The sequence below is a fragment of the Malurus melanocephalus genome, unplaced genomic scaffold (genome assembly GCF_030028575.1).
Source record: "Malurus melanocephalus ecotype Western Australia unplaced genomic scaffold, MMel_1.1 scaffold_576, whole genome shotgun sequence".
Taxonomy (NCBI): domain Eukaryota; kingdom Metazoa; phylum Chordata; class Aves; order Passeriformes; family Maluridae; genus Malurus; species Malurus melanocephalus.
The window spans coordinates 334,543-354,528 of record NW_026623808.1 but is presented as its reverse complement, the minus strand read 5'-3'; the positions used below and the strand labels follow the sequence as shown (position 1 = coordinate 354,528).

The window sequence follows — 19,986 nt, the reverse complement described above, 5'->3', positions numbered from 1 at the left end:
GGCCGGGGCGGTGGCGGCGGCCGCGGCGGAACCGGGCGGGCGGCGCGGCCATGGAAGCGCCCTCCGTGCCCTCGGTACCGGACGCCTCGGCGTCCGGGCGGGGGCCCATCAAGGGCATCCTGAAGAAGAGCGGTAGCAAGGCATCRCCAGGAGCGGCCGTTGGGGCGCGACAAACCAGCCAGGCCTGCGAAGAGGACGAGCACGGGTGAGGCCCCGGTGGTGGGCGGTGGCGGTGGTGGGTCCCCGCAGGGCCTCCCTCCAGCCGTCCCGTTCCTTCGTGGGGCCCGCGGAGCCGGGTCAGCCGGGCGGCGTGTCCAGCCGCGGCTCCTGCGATGCCCCGTGCCTGGGGGGAAGCTCTGTGGACGGAGCGGGGGTCCGTGCGGCGGGGCCCGGAGCTCGGCCGGGGGAGCACCTGCCGAGGTTGTGGGAGCAGGGGTGGGGAGCGCTGCCCTCAAAACCTCGGCTGGAGCTGTCGCCGTGGCTCCTGCCGAGSAGTGGCAGTCACCTGCCAAGTGCGGCAGCTCACAAAGGGTTTTACAGATGCTGCGAGGATAGTTCACAGTTTGGGAAATGCGCTTGATTTATTCTCAGCCTTCTCATAGGCAGCTCATTTCTTGTCACCAGAAGCGCGTCCCTGGACAGGGGACCGCTCCTGAGCTGAAACATCAAGATGTATTCTCGGCTGGGCAGGATCTATCCGTAAAGATSTTACACTTGAGAATGTGCACAGCCGTGTGGCTTGGGATATGAATGACATGAGAATCTTGGTTTAATTGTAACACGCCAAGTTAGTCCAAATGCGCAAAAAATCGCCTTTAGCTGGCCAGCAACTGTCGTTGATGGGTAAGAATTCCTGCACTGCTCCTGATGTACCCAGCACGTGCTGCCTGCCGTTGCTCCGATTCTCCATTAAGTTACGATGAGCAACGTTTTACTTGAACTCTGTATTCACAAATTTGCTTTCGACAGCTCTCTTTTTTTGGCACCTCACTCAGTGTTCCAAGCAGAGAATTTGTGATGAAATGAAATGGTCACGCTGAGGGTTTTTTTTTTTTTCTGTTATGGTAATATTCCTTTCCTCTTTGCCTAGTTAAGTCATGAATATAGTCTAAAGTCAGCAAGGTAAGAAAGAAGAGGCTTTGGTTTGCAGTGTTGCTTGTGTTAGCTGCTCGTGCTTTCCAGAGAAAAATTGCTAYTGAATGAATGAAATTATGTTTTTGAAGCAGGTGAGTGTAAGTAGCAATTTGTTACACAAATGTGATTTTGTTCTTTTCCTTTTCTTTACTTTTAATATTATGTGGCTCAGTGCRTTTAGTACCATGCCAGACATAAAGTACATCTGGCTGTTGGTAGCCTCTATTTCATTTAATGCAGTTTCTTTTGTACCATCTTGAAAATTGAGTAGAAATTGAAGTATGACTGATGAGTGTATGGTATATTGATTATTGCACACACTAATTTCTTGGGAAGCAGTTAGTGGGCTGAAGTCCATCTTCTGTTTCCTGTTTACCAATGTGAGCCAGTGAAGTCAATTACATTAATTCTGAAATTGCCTTGCAAGTTAAAAGATACTGGCTAAACCTGGCAGGCTGCATTAGAAGATTTCCTGGAAAGATCAGGACCAGGTATTTAAAGCTAGTTTGTGTGCAAGTATTATTTTTGGTTGGCAATGCATCATTGTATCAGTGTTATTTCTGATTTCAGCAAAACAAGTTTGTTTTTAGAAGAAYTATAWGTAGTATAGTTGTGATTTTCCTTTGAGATTAAAGTTTAGTTAATAAATTCAGGTATCTAATTTCTTAATTCTTTTGCTTATTTCTAATATTGAAATTCAGCTCTGAATATCTTTRAAAATATCTGTAGATGAAAGAGCCCATTGTGTCAGCAGTCATCTTTTGAAGCACCATGTTCAATAGAGCTCTGACCTTGTGCTGCTTCTAGTGATGGCAACATTGTTTGGAAAACTTCCTTAATGAAAATATTATGCAAGAGAGAAGCTTGAGAAATTGGGACACCAACGGAACTGCATCCTAAGAGCTGAGAYTGTGGTTTAATGGCAGATATGTTCTTGGCATTCCTGGGGTACAGTAATTTTTGCCTTCAGACCTCCTGTAAGGGCCTGTGGATGATGGGATGTGATATTTTACAAAGGAATTATGGTAGTGYGTATGTGTCTGTGTGTGCACAAGCAGCTGTGGCTCTTACTGCTGCTGAAACTTCTTGCCTGTCCACTCCACCTGGTGTGGTATCAAATGAAGTTATTATGTATTCTTAAAGATGTGAGAAAATATAAATGAGCAYTTCAGAGATTTTTCAAATCTGAATTTCCTGAGGAAGATTAGATTTCCTATTTCTACATCTGAAGGGGGTGTCAGGATGCATTTCCCTGTGAKGGTCCTAAGCTCTGTCATTAGTGTTGTGCTGTGCAGACATGCCTAAGCATGCAAAATTGGAAACAAACAAGGGAGGTGTGGGTTTTTAGAACACTTAGTCACTCTCCTCTGATGGTGTTTTACAAGCAGGGGTGAAATGACATGTTTGTCTCTTGGTCACTAATGACATTTATCCCCTAGGTGAAATTTAAGTTGTACTTTGGGAAGTATTTCACAGCCAAGGCTTTTAATGTTGGAATCTGAGTTTAAAAAAATTACTGGGAAAAATTAAGCCACTAAAAACTCATTCAGTCTTTTATAGATGACTCACYGACTTGCTCACTGTGGGCTGTCTGATTTACAGCACAGGGCATGCCAGAGGGATTGTTCCAAGATTGCCAGTRTTATTATTAGGTGGAGTTGTAAGCCTGGGCTATAAACCTTGATGTGCTCTGGGCAAGTGAACACAAAGCATGTGATGGGAATTTCTCCCATCTGTTGTATTTCCTCGTCAGCTGAGCTCTGTCTCTTTTTGTGGGCTGTGTGCCATTGTCCAAGTGCTCTGGCTGGTAAAAATCCTCACTGTGCAACCGAGTGAACATCTTATGTTGGTCACGGATGAACTTTAGGCTGTGTACAACTGGGGATTTTTCGACTCCTAGCCAGGCTGCTTTGAATGAGTGCCGTTCCTAGACTGGAGCTCTTGCTTTGTCATCAGAAGCTCATGACTCCCYGCCCTGCCAGAGCCACGATCCAGCTCACGTGTTGTCCGCTTATGCTGCAATCCTTGTGTTTGCACAAAATGATTAAATGGACCTGAAGCCTCGAACATGAGACCTTGGCACTTGTTACTGTATGCTGAGGGGATTAAGATCACTCAATTTGTATTAATTTCTGGAGTGTAAGCCTGTGGCATGTAGGATTCAGCATCAACCCCCACATCTATTTTTTTCTCCCACACTGTATTATGCAGTGATCCTGTAAATGTAGAATGTAGTTTGTGCTTGGAATTTAGCTTTATCAATTTTGTTTTACAGACAGTATTCTGATCAAGAGCAGTTGTGTTATTGAGATTGAATATGTCTTTCAGATTTGTCATTGTAGCGGTCTCTGTTTGAACAAGAGCAGTTAAGTGGAAGTCTTCCAGCCAACTGCCCAATCACCCCCCAAAAAACCCAAACAACAACTCCCCCAAACCAAACAAAACCCCCCACAAAACCCACAAAGTCCTGTAATGCTTGCTTCCTTAACTTAAAATTTGCAACAAGAATGAATTCGTTTGTAAGGTAATATTAAATTGTGGAATTATTTTATTATTATTACTTTATTCTAAAATTAAATTTCTTAGTTTAGTCTAAGGGAAAGACCACCTTATATGAAGCTTGCAATAAACCTTTTTAGAGAAAATGTGGAACATGGTGGTTTGTGTTGATTAAACATTTTGTTGTGGTTTTTAGATCAGTGAAGGGATGGCTCTTCCTCTGACCAAAAGGCAGTTGCTTTCCTTATGGCTTAAGTATTTTGTCAGCAGTCAGTGTGGGTGAGCTTTAGTTTCTTCAAAAATATACATAAAATGATACATTTTCTGGTTGACTGAGAAAGTYCTCAATAATTTGGCATCACTGATGCCTGTCTGAATAAAATGYGAAACTCCCTCAGCTTAATTATAGCAGTGAATCAGTTGGCTTATGATTCAAATTTAGATGACAAAAGCAGTATTAATAACCAGCTTGTTCTGTGCTACTTATTTCACTGCAGGAGGGGATTTGTTTGTTGCTGTTGTTTGTGTAACAGTTTTGCTAATAATCATTCCAGTTCCCTCAGCAGAGGTAAACTGGAAGGTATCAGGTTCTGTCGGAGTCTTGTGGGTTGTAATAAGGGGAATAATTCTCTCTTTTTAAGTTACTATAAAATCAAACCATTCACAAGAAAGTCATTAAACAAGACCAGGAGTCTCTGAATTACATGAATATGTTTATAGATCATTGAGTTTATTTAGCTGTTGTGACYTGTTAGGGAAATTAAGTTGCACTGGCAATTTGTCATGACTGAAGTATGTATAGAACAGTATTTAATACTCATGCTCTGAACACGTGTGTCATAACGGTATTTTTTTGTCCATAGTATGTAGTAGAGATCAGATGATGTTTTAAAAATTCCCTCTCTGGTAAAGCAGAACTAATTATTTTAGAATATAAAAGAAATTAACTGTCTTTTCTTATTTCAGTAAAAAATCACAGAAATGGGATGAAATGAACATCATAGCTACATACCACCCTGCGGGCAAAGATTATGGCTTGATGAAAATTGATGAGCCAAGTACTCCTTACCACAGGTATACTTGCTAAAGTGTTGTCCTGAGTGCTGCCAGATGGAATTGTGGRTTTAGAGCAAAATTTACTTTATGGTTGATGTAGTATTACTGTGCAAGCCATCGGGGTGTATGCAACATACTCAGATTTACAAAGCTTCTAAATAAGGAGAACAGTTTGAAAGGACAAAGTGTAAATGATAAAGTTTAGAAGGTTTGTGTCTAGCAGGCTTTAGGCTTTGAATGGAATAAATAAATCTGACTCATATTGATTTTATTTTTTTCAGTAYTAGAATATAATGTGGTCATATCAATATTTAAAGTACATTTGGAAAGCTTTTAAAGCATTAAATGAGTCTCTTAATTGAGTGTTGTAAGGTTTTGATTGTTTTCTTGAGCAAATTACAAACAGCAAATTACTAAAAAAAGCTACTTTTTGTTTGCCCTCCAAGCATGATAGGAGAAGATGATGAGGATGCAGTGAGTGATTCAGAATACGAGCCCTTAAGAGCAGATGTGTTGAGTAAAAAGTAAGTATGGTAATAAAAAATTGACTAAATGTTAAGATAATCTGCTCTTTCTTGGGGYAGATTTTCTTTATGGAAAGTTGTTGCTGATTCCTCTAGAAGCTGTATTTTTGCTRTTGTCAAATAAGTGGCTTTCAGTATTTGATATTGCTACTGGTAATTTAAATCTCTTGCAGGTTGTTGCCACATATAAATATGGCAAAAATAATGAACAAGGTGGTTCATATGAGAGTTCTGAAAGGCCATGTATTTRAAATAGTGAAAAATTTGCTGTTTCTACATTTTGTATTGCATGATTTGTGTAGACTGGCTGCTGCAGCTGAAGGTAGAGGACCCAGGATTATAGCAAGGCAAGAAGAAAGTAGTGAGGAGGAGGAAGAYGATGAAGAATTAACACCTGAAGAACGGGGTAGGCATAAGTTTTCTTTCTTTTGTTCAGACTCTTTTCCTATAAAGAGTTTCAATTTTTCAGTAAAAAATATTTTGGAATAAAAAGTACTATCAAAAAAATGTTGTGATTTGAAAATGGAGATAAATAGTGTTTGAACAAATATGCTGCTTGTTTCTGATCAGGAATGTTTGGTTTGGGATCTACATATAAACAGGAATTTGCTGATGYTGGCTGCCTCCCTGTATACAAGCTTAAAGTGTGAGAATTCCTGCTAAGACACCTCAAATAAGAACTTGTGGTTTGGGGGTGAAGGAGTAGTTCTTAATCTGAACATATTTCTGGTAGACTTAATTCAGTGAGTATCATTGCAAATAAGATGCTACTTATTGCTYGCAAATGTACAGATATTTCTGTTGTTCTTGAAGCAAATGTAGATGGATGCAGTAGGAAGTCCACAGTTACTCCAAAACAAATAGTTTCTTTGACAGATATGTTGTTTCATGTTAACTTGGACTAGAATGTTTTGAGGGAACAGTCAAACAATAATACTTCTAAGGTTTCAGGCTTGTGTTATCTAGCTGGTGCTTCTCAAATTTCCTGGCCCCAGTTTTGAGCGTGTAACTTTGCTATGTGAAAGGAAAGAAAAGAACAAAGTATTGGGAGTGCSAGTAATAAAAGTTTATTTTCATTATAATGCTTACTGCTGGATATGTTAATGTTTAATATATGGAGCAGAGTTGGCTTCAGGCCATGGGGAAAGTGGAAAATATTTTCTKCTACATGTGGTAAATATATCTCTCATAACTGACCTTTGGTAGCTAGCCAGGAGTCAAGCCACACATCTGCAAAAGTTCATCTTCTATCCCAGCAGTATGTCTCAGTTTGTCCTTGAGTTTACTTAGAAACAAGGCTTGTGAAGCGTTGGAGTTTTGTGTACTTTTACCAGGTGCTTCTCATGGTTCAGGCTTGCTCTTAGTTGCAAGCAGGTTCTTTTAAAAGTGCTTCAGAGATTCCAGTACATCAATTACTATGCTTTTTATAAGTCAGGCTCATTTTAAAAGAACACTCCACTGCTTGAAGACAGTAATTTTAATTCAGTGAGTTTCTCTTTGAAGAAGACATAAGTTGATTTTTTTTAAAGGGAGGGAATAAGTACTTCCATTTGTCTGTCCACAGAGAAAAAGAAACAGTTTGAAATGAAGAGAAAAATGCACTACAATGAAGGAAGAAACATCAAACTGGCAAGGCAGCTCATTGCAAAAGAACTCCAAGGTGAGGAAGAGGAAGATGATGAGGATGAAGAGATGCGTGATGCTGCAGATGTAGAAACAATGAATACAGAAGCTACCGAAAACGGTGAGCTACTGATTAGTTAAAAAGCACCTGTAAGTACTGCTGGCCCTTGGAGCTGCTGGGAAATGAATATACTCAAGCGTGAGAATGACTAGAAGGGGGACGTGTGKATGTAATGCTCAGTGAGCAGTGCTGCATGCTATCTTGACAGGTAGATTTCTAGCATAGAACAAAAACTGTCAGTGTTGATAAATAGCATGTAGGCTTTTATTTGTTGTGACATAACAGAGAAACAAACATCTCTGCTTCTTGCCATTTCCCCAACTAGATTTGGATAGTAAAGTTGCCAGCATCCTTTTTGAAGGAGGAGCTGTCTTGTACCCGAACACTTAAGTGGCCACATGGGAGACCCTCACTTTTTGGTGTGGGTTAATTCYCATTCTGCTCCCAATCCATCATGTAGCCAGCAATGGGAAATTATCATCAATGTTTCCTCCCTGTTGAGAGGACTATTACCTGTCTTCCTGAGGAAGAACACTGTAATGTGAAACTGCTGTCAGGCCTTCAATATAGACTTACCCTTGAGTAGAAATGTTAATTTCTATGCTATGGGATAAGCCTCTCAACTTTGCTTTTAGTGCAGCTACTGGAAGAAAGTCTGAAATGTTTAGGTGGGAGCTGGTTCTGGAACTGTTTCAGGGCTCTGTCTTCATASGAAACTCCTAAAACTGTAGAGGCTGACACCTTCTTTTTCATCTTTAAACTTTTCTCTAGTTGAAAGGTCTTAGACTTTTGTGRTGATCTTCTGGTGAATAATTATGGTTCACTCCCCACTTCTTTATGTAATAGCACTTTGAATAAGTTTTTGGCATTAAAAAAAMCACACATCTGTTGCTCATGAGACTGGTGGCAGTGAAGTCTCTAAGCCTCATTCATCTGTGGTTGGCAAAGCCATGAGATACTAGCATGGGAAGATGCTGCATGGGTTCAACTTGGTTCACATCTGAGTTTCACAACCATGTGAACTAGGGACTCTTCTAAAATTTATTGAAATCCCACGCAATAAAAAGGTGATTTGCAAAGTTGCGTGTTTGAATTCTGTGGATTGCACCTTCTCGTCCTGTTATTTATTACAGGACTAATTCCTTCACAATTGCTCCAAAAGGGTCATTTACTACCTGTCTGAGACCCATTACTGGACTGACTTTGTCCAGTAACTTAACATAGGCCTTAAAATGGCTATTTACTAGAACTTCACTCTCCAGGGGAAAGGAGGGCTCCAGGAGCCAAACGTATGACCCTTCTGCATGGCCTGAAGCTGCCATCTCTCTGCACTCTGCTGTAAAACAGAGGCAACTCCGCTCCCCAGCTGCATTCGCCAGTGGAAAGAAGGCAGACCTTTGCAGCATTTTTCCATCTCTATTGTTGAAGTCCATTCCACCTTCCTCATAACCAGCTTCAGAGCCACAACTGGTAATTATCAATTTTAGATTGCTCATGGCTAACAGATTCCATAAATGTAACTGTCTGCCAGTGTAGCAACCCATTAACTAACTGGTTCACCTCCACACCATAACATAYAGAAATACGTTCCATTAACCTGATGTAGTTCTCAATTCTTCACTTTTTTGTCATTCTGCCTAAACCTTCATGTTTTGTTRTCTCCTAATCTCTATATCAACTATCACAGCCCTTAATCTCCATCCTTGATCAGTTCTTCTGAGGTTAAGTAGTGGTCTCACTTTTGTAGCAGCTGGTGAATTGAATGTCCTCAGACGGATTATGTGACAGGGTTGGACAAAGGATGATGGGATATGGACAAAACCACTAATAAACCAGTCTTCTGCCACTGCCCACATTTTAAGAAATTSCTACATTGAGATGAGAAATGTTCAGCACATAGCTGTGTTAATGTCAAAGTTTTACTGAAATAACTTTTTTGAGATTACATCTATTTATTGCTTTCTCATCTGTATTCTGAGGACACAGAAGCATCTCCTTATTCATAAGCGTTAATTAGAGCTACAGAACATTTATCAAATAGATGGCTTTAACAATTGCTACTTGGGTTTTTTGGTCATTGTGCTTTTGGTTACATTAACCACTTGCATATTTAAAAATGAGGTTGTTTCCTTCTTGGAAGGAAATCAATATACTATTAATATTCATGTTCCTGAGAACAGTGTATAGAAAGATTATTCACCCGGGTAGTTTTCAAAGAGCTCTGTGACTTGAAATTGTATTTTAAAGTGCTTTTGTCTAGAGCAGAAAAGGGAAAGCTTCCTTACTCTTGTATTGGGTGGTGCAGGAGTTGATTTTTGCAATTGGTTGTTTTGGCTTCACTGTGTCAAATTGACTAACAGCCATGATGTTTGCTTTTTACTTCAAAGAAAATGCCCTGGGTTTTCTGTGTGTTGTATTATAGCTATATTTTTATAAATTCTTCCATTTGACTTGGGTTCTTGGGAAGTTGTGGAGATCATGATGTGGCTGCCATTCAGCTATTAGGCCAGTCAGTCTATGTGAGTGAGACCTGCCATGCAATGTCTTTTTATTCCAAAGGAATAACATGACTTCTGTAGTACTGAGAATTGTTGCAGGTAAAGATGTGATGTAAGAGGCATTTCCTAGTGGTCTGTTGKGACTCTGAGGTTCCACTGGCTCCTGGGTTGTTTTTCAGGCAATTTGAGAACTTCTCATTTGGAAYATTTTTTATCCTTGAAGATCCCTTCAAGATTCTGTGCTTCTCTTATGTGATGTTCCTTTCTACCCTCTAATTCTGTCTGGTTTGTATTTGAGTAAAACTAACAGTACTCTTTTGATCTCTACATTCCGCTGTCAAAGAAGGGGCTAAAGACTTAAGCCAGGTTTAAGGAGGTTCCTAGCACATCCCACGAGGTACACTAATACAAGTTGCACTTCTTGGTTACAGACTGAGATCTCTTGCTGATTGAAACGAAGATGGCCAGTCCAGTCAGTGATGGTGAGAACTCTTTGTGTATTTTTGCTCCTGTCTTCATTGTGGTTACAGTGGAATGAATGGATCATTCCTCTCTTGCCTCAAGTAGCCATACCTTATGACTATGGATTCTGACAGCCAAGCTTTGTTTGTGGAAAGTACAAGTTGTTAGGGGCTGCACGTGGCGGGGAGGTTGGAGCTGGATGTGTAAGATTCCTTCCAACCCAAACCATTCTATCATTCCATATTTGCTTGTTTCAGCATTTCAGCTTCTCTGGCTACTTGCTATTTATGACTCCATGAATAGCTTAAATAGACTTTGCCAGCAGAAGTGACCTTTGTTTCTCTCCATAAAAAGCTTCCCTTTAGAAATTTTCTTTGAAATCACTGAAGGAAATACTCAGGTAACATATGTAGGTAAATTGAAGCATGATGATTTCAGTGCAGACCTGTCTTTTGCTACACAAAAGTATCAGCCAGAGGGTGTTGTCTATAGCAGTTCAATTGACAAGCAGTAAGACTATTGTTCTCTCTCTCTGGTTCATTTAGCTGCATTGCTCTTCTAACTCTGCTCAGATAGCACCCAGCAGCTGAGCTGTCACTGACTGGGTGTGCCCTTTGGCCTTTGGTAGATACAGARTATGTTGTTTTCTTAACCAGGGCAAGCAGCACCCTAAAGATGTGAGAAGTGAGAAGGCTGGGAGCACACAGAAATCAGTTCTGCTGGATAACTGTGCTATTTGGTTGTTAAACTGCACATTATCAAATCTAACTCATTCCCTAGCCTAACTGGCTTTTTAAAAGGATTATTAGGATTTCAGTGGGGTATTCTTTGATCTTTGCCTTCTGCCACTAAGTTTTTAGTGATAGCTAGCTAGATAGATAGAGTGGACTTTTTCATATGAAAAGCACTAAGGAAAAGTTTTCTCTGATTTATTGCTTTGTTTTTACTCAAAACCATGAGTTAACAACTTCCTGAAAACACCACTGACTGTACTCCTTCATGTATAAACTTAGGGTTTTTTTTTATTTCAAGTGTCTCATCTGGAACTGAAATTTGACTAGAAAGTAGTATGTTTGCTGGTGTTCTGGGAACTTCATGTGTTACTTCTAAATGCCTGAGTTAAATCCTCACAATTCCAGGGGTGGTGAACACTCAGTGCTCTGTGTGCTGAACAGTGGTGTTTGCCATCTCTTTAGAGCATGAGGGTGAAATAACTATTTTAGAAGTTTCCATACTCTCCAACTACAAGCTTATATGTTGCTAAGATGGGTTGGCAAACATTATTTTCGGAAAAGCGAAGATGATTTCAGGAGGGTATTTGTGTATGTTGTGAGAATATTCAATGAGTGTGAAGAATTATCTGTTTTTTGTAATCTTTTTTATGCAGCACATGTTACTCGTGACCAGCTGGAAAATAGAGCACACAGCATAGAAGAAATCTGTCCAGAACTGTAACTGCTTGTCAAAAACACAAATATAAACATCGCTTCATGATTTTTGCGACTAAGGCTCTTAAATATTAAGAAGCATATCAGTTACAATGTTGTATTGCCAAGAATGTTAATTTTAGACTTGTCGATTAGGCAGAMAATACTGTCTAATTGATTTATTCTTGTGCCTAGTATTTAATGGAGAATACTGCTTCATAATCTGTTCAACCAGAATGGCATTCCCTGTATGTATAGCGCTGATTATCTTGCGTGATGTACTGTTACTTTTGCTTTGAAACACTCACTATCTTTTGGTTTATCACTATTTATTTGAGTGTTCTACATGTGGTGTCTCATATGGAAAGTTTTGGGATTCAAGAGCCAAACGGTACAGCATATATCAGATTGACATGCAAGCTATTTATCAGATGTGTTAAGCAGTTTAAAAAGGGATTATTTAAGTCCTGCAACTTTTTTTTTGTAAAGTGTTGACCTGTTAATCTAGATTTCAGTATGTTTTTACCTGCACTTTCCCAGTCTTTAGAACAAGAGCTGTGTTATTTTTGAAGAGCGGTGTTTGGAATCGGTTGTTAGTCTCCGACTAAAGCAGTACAACATCTGGTGGAGTTTTTACACTGGAAACAGCTAACTTGAACTTTGCATTTAACTGTCTTAACCTCTTCCATCAGGACTGGTTGTTTTGTGGAGCTCTCTTTAGCTTGTTGTGAGAAYGTGCAAGTTTCCTCCAGCTTTTCTCTTAAAATCACTGTTACTCTTCTGGCTCTAGTTTCAAACGTTTGGTTCTTTCCAGTTGCATGAACAGTGTTTGTGCTGTTAGCACCTGAGGAAAAACACCCAGCCACGAGGAAATACACATCAGGACTGTGAAGATGTGCTGAGCTTAGGCTCTGGCTGTTCTTTATTAAAAATAACTGATGTTGATGTACTCATTTGGGGTTGTCAACTTCCATACTGAAAACCACTGGTCTAAATCTTCCTGTGTCCATTGCAACTTACAGCAACTGCTTTTGTAAAATGAAGGCTTTTTGGAAGCTAGAAGGGAAACTGCCTAATTCAGATACTTGTTTACAGTGTGGTTGTATAGCTGTAAAGAGGGATTTTGCACCTCCAAATTGCTGTAAAGATTTCCCACTGGGTGGAATTTCACTGSTGAATGTTCCAGTATTCAGAGTAGTTCCTGGGTTTTATTACACAAAGTATACACTTAAGCTTTAGCTTGGTTTTGAAATACAGTGTATATCTTAATTTTGATCTGAATTTGATATGTTGCAAAAATCCATATAATTATATGGATCTATTTTAAAATGTCTTTTTCTCCACTGTATATGTGAAGTTTGAATAAAGGAATGAAAGTTATTTTACAGTTACATGCATTCTCAAGTGTGAGCTTTCCTGGAATTCCAGAGAAATTGAATGAATAAGGAGATAGGATGCTGTCCTTTGAAAGATTTTTACAGGAATGATTCATTATTCAGGCATTGCCAAAGATACCTGTGAGTTGTGCAAACCAGGTTTTGTAGTGTGCCTTTCCCAACTATCTCCTCTCCTTAGCAGGTAACAGGGTTGTCAGTTGTGGGTTAGTTAATCTTTGAAGGTCCTGAATTGAGATTAATAGCATCTTTTCATAAGAAAGAGTTGAGCTCTTGATTCCASTCAGTGTGATGATGCTAAATTTTCAATGTGGAGAATGCTATTTCTTGTATCAAATGTGGTCACCTCTATAGAGTAAACTGGGACAAAGAGTAGGCATTTAGATAATTCTGACTCCTCAAGTCACTTACTGTAGCTTTCAATTTGGCTCCCAAGAGTAGGATTTCGAAACTTTATGTTTGTACCCTTTATATACCTGCTTGCAGTGTTCAGAGTGTTGGCCTTCGTGCACTGAGCTCTATTTCAGACTGAGCAGCGCTGACCTGGCCTGCCCTGGCTCGGCATTGGAGTCTTTGCCAAGAGCAGCAGCAAAGTCTTTTTGCTTTCTGAGCATGGACGTGGGGACCAGTGGGTGCAGGTAACACAGATGTGTTCTTTGAGGCTGTGGAACAGATCACTTGTACTTTGTGATAAGTACACATGAGTATGTTGTACCTGCAATTAAAGTGGAATCCACCAGCAGCAGCAGCTCTTACCTGGGCTAATGTCCTGCCCTCCTTAACCCCCACTTTCTTGTGTCCAAGACCATTTTGGTGCCCAGCAGGGCAACTTTGTACCTTACAAGGTCTAGAAAGCATTTTGATTAACAAACAAACTTTGCCAACTTCCAATAAAGACCTTTCCTGAAATGCCTTCCAAAGTCCTGAATAAAATCAGTATGTAGCTTTGACGGAGGTACAGTATACAAATGCATGAAGATGGTTTTAAATGAACTGCATAATGTATGGTAGGTCCCTTCATCACTCAGGTGATTTTGAGCTGATGATCTCCCTTTTTCTGTGTCATCAAGCAYCTAATTTCTAAGTTTGATGCCATTTTGAATCTTGTTTTAGTTTGGGGTTTTATTAAAGGCTTTGTTCTCTTAATTTCCCGCTGTGCTAGCAAAAAATCTGTTCATGGTGCTTCATCTTCCTCAGCAAGAGTGCAACCTGATGTCCCTGACACTGCTTCTGATTGAAAGGCTGGTTAACTTGGTTTTCTCCAGGCTTTCACCTCGATGGTTTTAAAACCTAAATTGGGCAAGTTTTACTTTGCAATACAGAAACTCTATGTAGCTATTTTATAAAGGGATGTCTGATTTCTCTCTGCTTAAGGAATATCAGCTAGAGTTCCCTTCTGAATGGGGGAYGAGAAGAAATGCTTTTTCTCTTCTTATATTTGATGGGACTTAGCTTGCATGCACATCTTARTTTTTAGGTGCATATGGTAAAGACTCATTTGTRCAATACAGAGTGGTGTAAAGAGGAAACAGACATAGCACTTACTAATGGGGACAGTGAGCTCCACAGAACCGTAGTKGTGAAGCTTCTTGCRCAGGTTTAAGTCCTCAAGCTGCCTCCTGTTTAGAGAAAGCATTTTCAATACGCTTCCAATAGGAAGATCACTTGCCAGTAAGAGCCTTAACTCATGTCTRTGGAGGGTTTTTTCTGTCCTTAGTTTCTTTCCCACTAAGCTGTACACACAGTTCACGGAAACTGCAGATACTTTTTCCACAGCTCACTCTCTCRTGTGAAACTTGTACATCTTACCAGCACTCTTTGTTTCTGTAACATGCTTTTTYGTGGTAYTATGAKGCCMCCTCACAAATGTAATTATTCTGTTTGAAAYCAGTGTTAAGTGTCACAACATAAATAAAACCATTGTTTTCATTACTGCCTTATGGCACTAATACTAATCTAATGTTTGGCTTCTTGAAGCTCTTCAAAAGAAAGTGACAGCTAYTTTTACTACAGTAAAATTTGCAGGTGTGTTCATAGATAAATTCTCAAACCAATATTGCACTTTCCTCACGACTCCAATTTAGCGTAACTTTGATGTAAACCAGTTTGTACACACAGTCAGATTTGCTGGCTTGCCTAGACCTGARGGTATATCTGGTAACCAGAATCATGAACTTAAGATAGCAGCAACACAAAGCAGGTTGCATTTTTCAAGGTGTTTTTCTTWGTTGTAGGATTTAAGTACAATTGGTCTGTCTCTTAATGGTCAACACTGAGTCATCACTCACCAGCACTGAGTGATGGAAAATGACTAATACCAACAACTCCTTAGGAAGTACAACTCTTCCTCAAAACAGAGCTGGGCTCTTCAATTGCATACTTTAGTTGAAACGTGGCTACATAAATGCAGCCTCAGTGATACAAATATTTCGTAACATGCTGCTTTTCTTGAGTGGGTGTGACTTCAGTCCTTAATCAAAATAGTGGTAGTTTGGCTAGTTTTGGTGAGGGATAGCTTACAGCTTACAAAAATATAGTCGTTACATCTGTGTAACTTGTAGTTTGGTTTGACATTTCCCCAATCTTACAAAAAGGGAAAAAAACCTGACATCCCTCAACCACAACTGACTGAACCAAAAAGTGCTCCTTTGCCTCTCTGAAAGGACACCTTAACTGAGGGAGGGACGGTAAGGGTACGACAGGCATTCAGCTTCTTGGAGTTATGTTCCACTCCATCCTTCCATGTTGACTGTTTCTCCTTGTAACACTGAAAAGAAGTGGGGGAGACAGAATGGGAAGAATCAGAAAAAAAAGGAAAGATAAAAAAGAGGTGAAACTTAGTGCAGATGCTGGAGTGAGAGTGGGTGTGAAAGCTGCAGGGGATAAGTGGGCTTGCTGGAAGCACGTATGGCAGCTCCTCAAACTCCTGGAGGAGCCAAGAGTGAACAGGAACCTGAGACTTGTGACTGCTTCATCTTTGACAAGTTTARCTTGGATAGAAACTTTTATTTCTCAGTTGCTGCCTTTCAGGAAGAATCGRGAATGCCTGGTGCTCCTTTGTCTGTCAGTTTTACATCTGGGAACAATAAGCAGCACCTAACTGGTTGAAGATTGTATTCTGCATTCCCTTAATGGATCAGAAATCGACAACGTTCTGCTGGCCTTCACTGCAAACTGGAGAGGACCAACATGGTCCTGTTCACTCGGATTTAATCTACTTCAAAATATGASACTACTTCAAAAAGTATTCTCGGACCTTTGTTCGGTAAGAAACCCAGACACGCACACTTGATAGTCCTTAACAGGAAAACCTGCGGTTTGCATTTCATCTTCAATCAAAGGCACCCTTGAGTCTCCCCCARGAGTTACTTCCTCGATCTAGAAGTGAATCACACTGGAAAGCACCCGGAGACCGAGCTTTCTTCCTGCTGGTGGCACCCTCACTCAGCAGGGCCACTGGCTGCCGGCGGGAACGCGTGTGTCCGTGTGAGCCAGTATGTCCCCACGAGTCCGCGTCTGCCACCGTGTGTCCCGTGTGTCCGTGCGATCCCGCGGTGCTCTCCCATGGCAGTGCCCGCCCCGCCGTTCCCGGCGCCGCACGGACGTTGCGCGGTTCGCCGGGCCCGAAGGGCGGGGCCAAGGCTGAAAGGCGTAGCCGGGCTGAGGGGCTCGGGACGCTCTGACCGGRCTTCAGTTGCTCAGGCGGGGTCAGGGCCGGGCCTCCCGCGCATCTCGCCCCCAAGGAAGAGGGTGCCCCGTTTAATGAAGAGCTTTAGTTAAAAAAAAAAACTCAAGCAGGTACCGACGACCGGGCGAGCAGGGCCCGGTGCCACMCGGCCCGTCCCGCCCCGGCAGTGTCACGGCGGCGAGCGCACGCGGGCCCCAATGATCCGGGCAGTCGCGGCGATGCTGCTGCCGATTGGCGGSTGCGGCTGTCACTCTGAGCRCCCTGGGGTGGGASCARGCGCTGCGGTGCCGGCGATTGGCTGCCATTCCTGGGCGGCCACGCTCATTGGACGCTCTCCCTGCCGACCCCGCCCCTCTCGCGTTACCATTGGCCGGCGCGCCCCCCGCTCTCGCGGGCTGTCGCTGCTGGCTGCCCGGGCCGTCAGTCGCGGCCGGGCGGGGCGGGCACAGGGCGCTCCCGCCACCACCCCCTCCCCGAACACCACCCCCGGCCCGCCCTGCCCTGCCCCGCCCGCCGGCCCCGGCCCGGCCTCGCCTCGCCCCGGGTTTCCGCGCCACCACYGCCAGCAGCCGCAGTAGCGGAGGCAGCGGCGCACCCCGCCACCATGAAGGTGACCGTGGACTTCGAGGAGTGCCTGAAGGACTCTCCGCGCTTCAGGTGCCGCCGAGAAGGGGCCGGGCCGGGCCGGGCCGGGGTCGTGCCGGGGAACAGGAAGCGGGGCCGGGTGTGTTCGGGGCGGGCCGGGCTGTGGGGGCCCTGGGGGTGACAGGTGACGGCGACTGTGGGCAGCCGGCTCTGAGGAGAAGGGGAGGCAGGGGCTGTTTTGCGTCTTGCTGGGGTGTGGGGGCTCTGAGGAGGAAGGTGGAGGATGTGGAAAGTGSAAGGAAAAGGGGCAGCATGTGTGGTACGTGGGACTGGGTGAGCCGTGTGCGTGGTCTGGGGCTCGTTGGGGCGCGGTGTGCAGTGCTTACTGCTGGGGTCACCCTTCTTTGAGGAGATGCGGGTGAATGGTTGCGGCCGGTGGTGCGGGCAATGCTCGTCAGCCGAAGCAGTGTCAGCTGAGACTCAGGCTCAGGAGGATGAACTCTTTGGTGGTCTGTCTTCGGTTCTTCAGAGTTGTGCTCACGCTTCAGTTCCCARTGTCTCCTGCCTGCGTCTGCTGCGTGGTCCGTATTCGGTGTGGCACTGTTGGGGTGCCAGCAGYGAAAAAGCTCAGTATCATCTTACTTCCTGTTGTCAGAGCAAGGCATTCTTTTGTTTTTCCTTACTCGAGTTGTCTATCATTGTTTGCTTACATCAGACAACTTTCCCGGTAGTTTTTCCCTATGTTTTTACCCACTACATATATATATATATATATATATATATATATGGAAATTACACTGTTGTATCTTCTCAACACAGCTGTGTCTCTCTGTAGGATGTGTGGCTGGTCTGTGCCTACATACACCCACTTTCTGTGCCTGATATTACCCTACTAGTTGGTGGAGATGAAAACAGCTCTGTGACGTGATGTGTCACTGCTGTGCCCCTCCTGTCCCATGCTGAGCCCATATCTGGAGTGCCTGTGGCTCTGTGGTGAGCTCTAGCTGTTGAGGGAAATAGTACTGCTCTTTCTCTGCTCTCTGGCCATATGTTCACGCCTCCTCTTTGTGTCAGCTTTAGCAATCCTGTGGTTCTGGGATGTAGAGGAAGTTGGAGAAGGAAGGTTGGTTGAATGGCTTACCCTTGGCAGAAGTTGGAGTTCCTGTTCTTCCCTCTTTTGCTCCTGTCTCTGCTGCCAGTTTGTCGCTGGCTGCTTCTCCCACTGGTTTTTTGGTGACTGTGACGTGTGTTGTTGAGCTGGGTGCCCTGGCAGAAGAGACTGGATGGTTCCCTGCCAGGTTAGTGAGTTGTGTCAGCATCACAGCGGGTGTGAAACCTACTAAAGCTTATGGGGAGTAGAGAGAGGAAACTTCACTGCCAGAAGCAAGGCTRGAGTAAGGCAGTGGAGAGTAAGACCTCCTTAGGGCAGCAGGGAACTTTTACATTGGCTTCTCTGTTTCACAAACTTTGCCCTGAKYTGAACATGCTTACTAGTGTATGTACTTTCTGAGACACCTATWGTTGGTCCATCCCATTTGGTGACAATGCAGTTGTAGATTGGTGTAATGTAACTGTAGCACTATACCAATAGTTGTATTTTTTAATTACTGATACATGCTGAAGTATTAAATACACTCAAGAAAACCAGAAGTTGTGACTAAACTTTGTGAGCAGAAGTGTGCTGCTATTTCTTCTTGGTAAGTCATACTAGTTCATTTGAATTCACTTTGTAGCATTCTTCTTTTGCTCCTCTTAATTCCTTTCTTTCAAAGAAAGTGAACTGGAGGAAACCCTTTGTTAGGGTCTTCTAGTACCTCATGGTCTTTTTCCCAGTCTGATACTACTGGGAAAGACATTGAAGACGTTGCAGAAAACCTTATGGTGTAATCACTGGATGCCAACAAAACATCTTTCCAACCTTTAGCAGATAGGAAATGTTTAAAATCACAAGACAAATTTCCTGTAGTATTTCTGAAAGAAGTTCATCTCTCATTATTAATCATTAATATTTGCTGTTATAATTTTGTTTATTCTTGGTGTTCGTATGAATTATCCAACCCAAACACTAGAAACCTTCTGAATGAAGGTTACTGCAGTGGTTTTATTGAGGGATGATAGAGACACTGATGTAGAGCAAGGTCATGACCAAATCCTACATTCCTGCAGGGAGTAGCGTGGACATAAAGCACCTCCTTGCTCTGTGTTCCTTGTAGCAAAGCCGAGCTGTAGCCTTGCTGATCAGGAGGGTGTAGCCTCTGTCCTTCCCATTAGTGTACCTGACAGAGCTGTTAAATAAACCTGTTGGGAGGCGTGTAGTGAATAGAAATGTCACACAACTTTCTTATGGTGGTGAAGAGAACTGGGAGGACATGGGTGAATCAGAATTCCTGAGTCACTGAATCCCTGTTTTCATGGAGAGCTATCTAAATCTTTCAAAACATGCTACTACAGGCAGCTTYGGCCACATGGCTTTTTTGTTTATCTATTTCTTGTGAAGTTCATGTYGATCTCTCTGAGMTTTGAGATTTAGTTRAGCCCTGAATCACAGAAACAAAGGGTCTGTTTCGTTGCTTAAAATGCTTGTGAAGGACCATGGGTCGTAGCTCTTGAGGTGCTGATACATGATTAGATAATAATGGCTGTAAAGGTTCACATATGAACAGATGTATGATGAGTTACATCATAGCAAGGCATACTTTTTTTTCTCTCCCTCCACTAAAGAAATCTCTGAATTATAAAACCTGAAGCAATAATGGCTTATTGCATCACTAGATTTGTAAACTTACAACATGCCAAATCAGTTTGGGGTTGGGGGTTTGATGTTTAGAAACTGATTTTTAAAGTAGTGGGAAAAAGCTACGAGTTCAGGGACACTTTTGCAAATGTGTACTCTTTTTTTTGCTAAACCTGCTTTGAAAATAATCTCGCTGAAATCACGTGCTTTTCTGTCACCATCCCCACTCCTAAAATATGGACAGACCAAAGATTTAGCAAGGAAATGCATTTGCAGTTCTCCAACAATGTGTCAGTGACTT

General features: G+C 42.5%; 2 protein-coding genes across 3 annotated transcripts in view; both read left to right on the top strand.

The window, feature by feature from the left end:
• The first annotated feature begins 6 nt into the window (after nt 1-6).
• Nucleotides 7-12,233, top strand: PPP1R2 (protein phosphatase 1 regulatory inhibitor subunit 2). Of its 2 annotated transcripts, XR_008966414.1 has the most exons (8): nt 7-205; nt 4,600-4,707; nt 5,136-5,213; nt 5,516-5,619; nt 6,778-6,957; nt 8,160-8,367; nt 9,827-9,877; nt 11,245-12,233. XR_008966414.1 is itself a non-coding variant. In XM_057382596.1 (7 exons), exons 1-6 carry the CDS (start codon nt 51-53, stop codon nt 9,829-9,831), a joined length of 630 nt encoding a protein of 209 aa, XP_057238579.1. In that variant the 5' UTR covers nt 7-50; the 3' UTR covers nt 9,832-9,877; nt 11,245-12,233. The 2 variants fall into 2 exon arrangements, 1 of the variants encoding a protein (XP_057238579.1); XM_057382596.1 differs by lacking the exon at nt 8,160-8,367.
• Nucleotides 12,234-16,862: 4,629 nt separating this feature from the next.
• ACAP2 (ArfGAP with coiled-coil, ankyrin repeat and PH domains 2) overlaps nt 16,863-19,986 on the top strand; it is a 59,746-nt gene continuing 56,622 nt past the window's right edge. Inside the window, exon 1 of the mRNA XM_057382608.1 lies at nt 16,863-17,023. Coding sequence (XP_057238591.1) covers nt 16,971-17,023 — 53 coding nt within the window. The 5' untranslated portion in view covers nt 16,863-16,970. The remainder of the gene's footprint in view (nt 17,024-19,986) is intronic.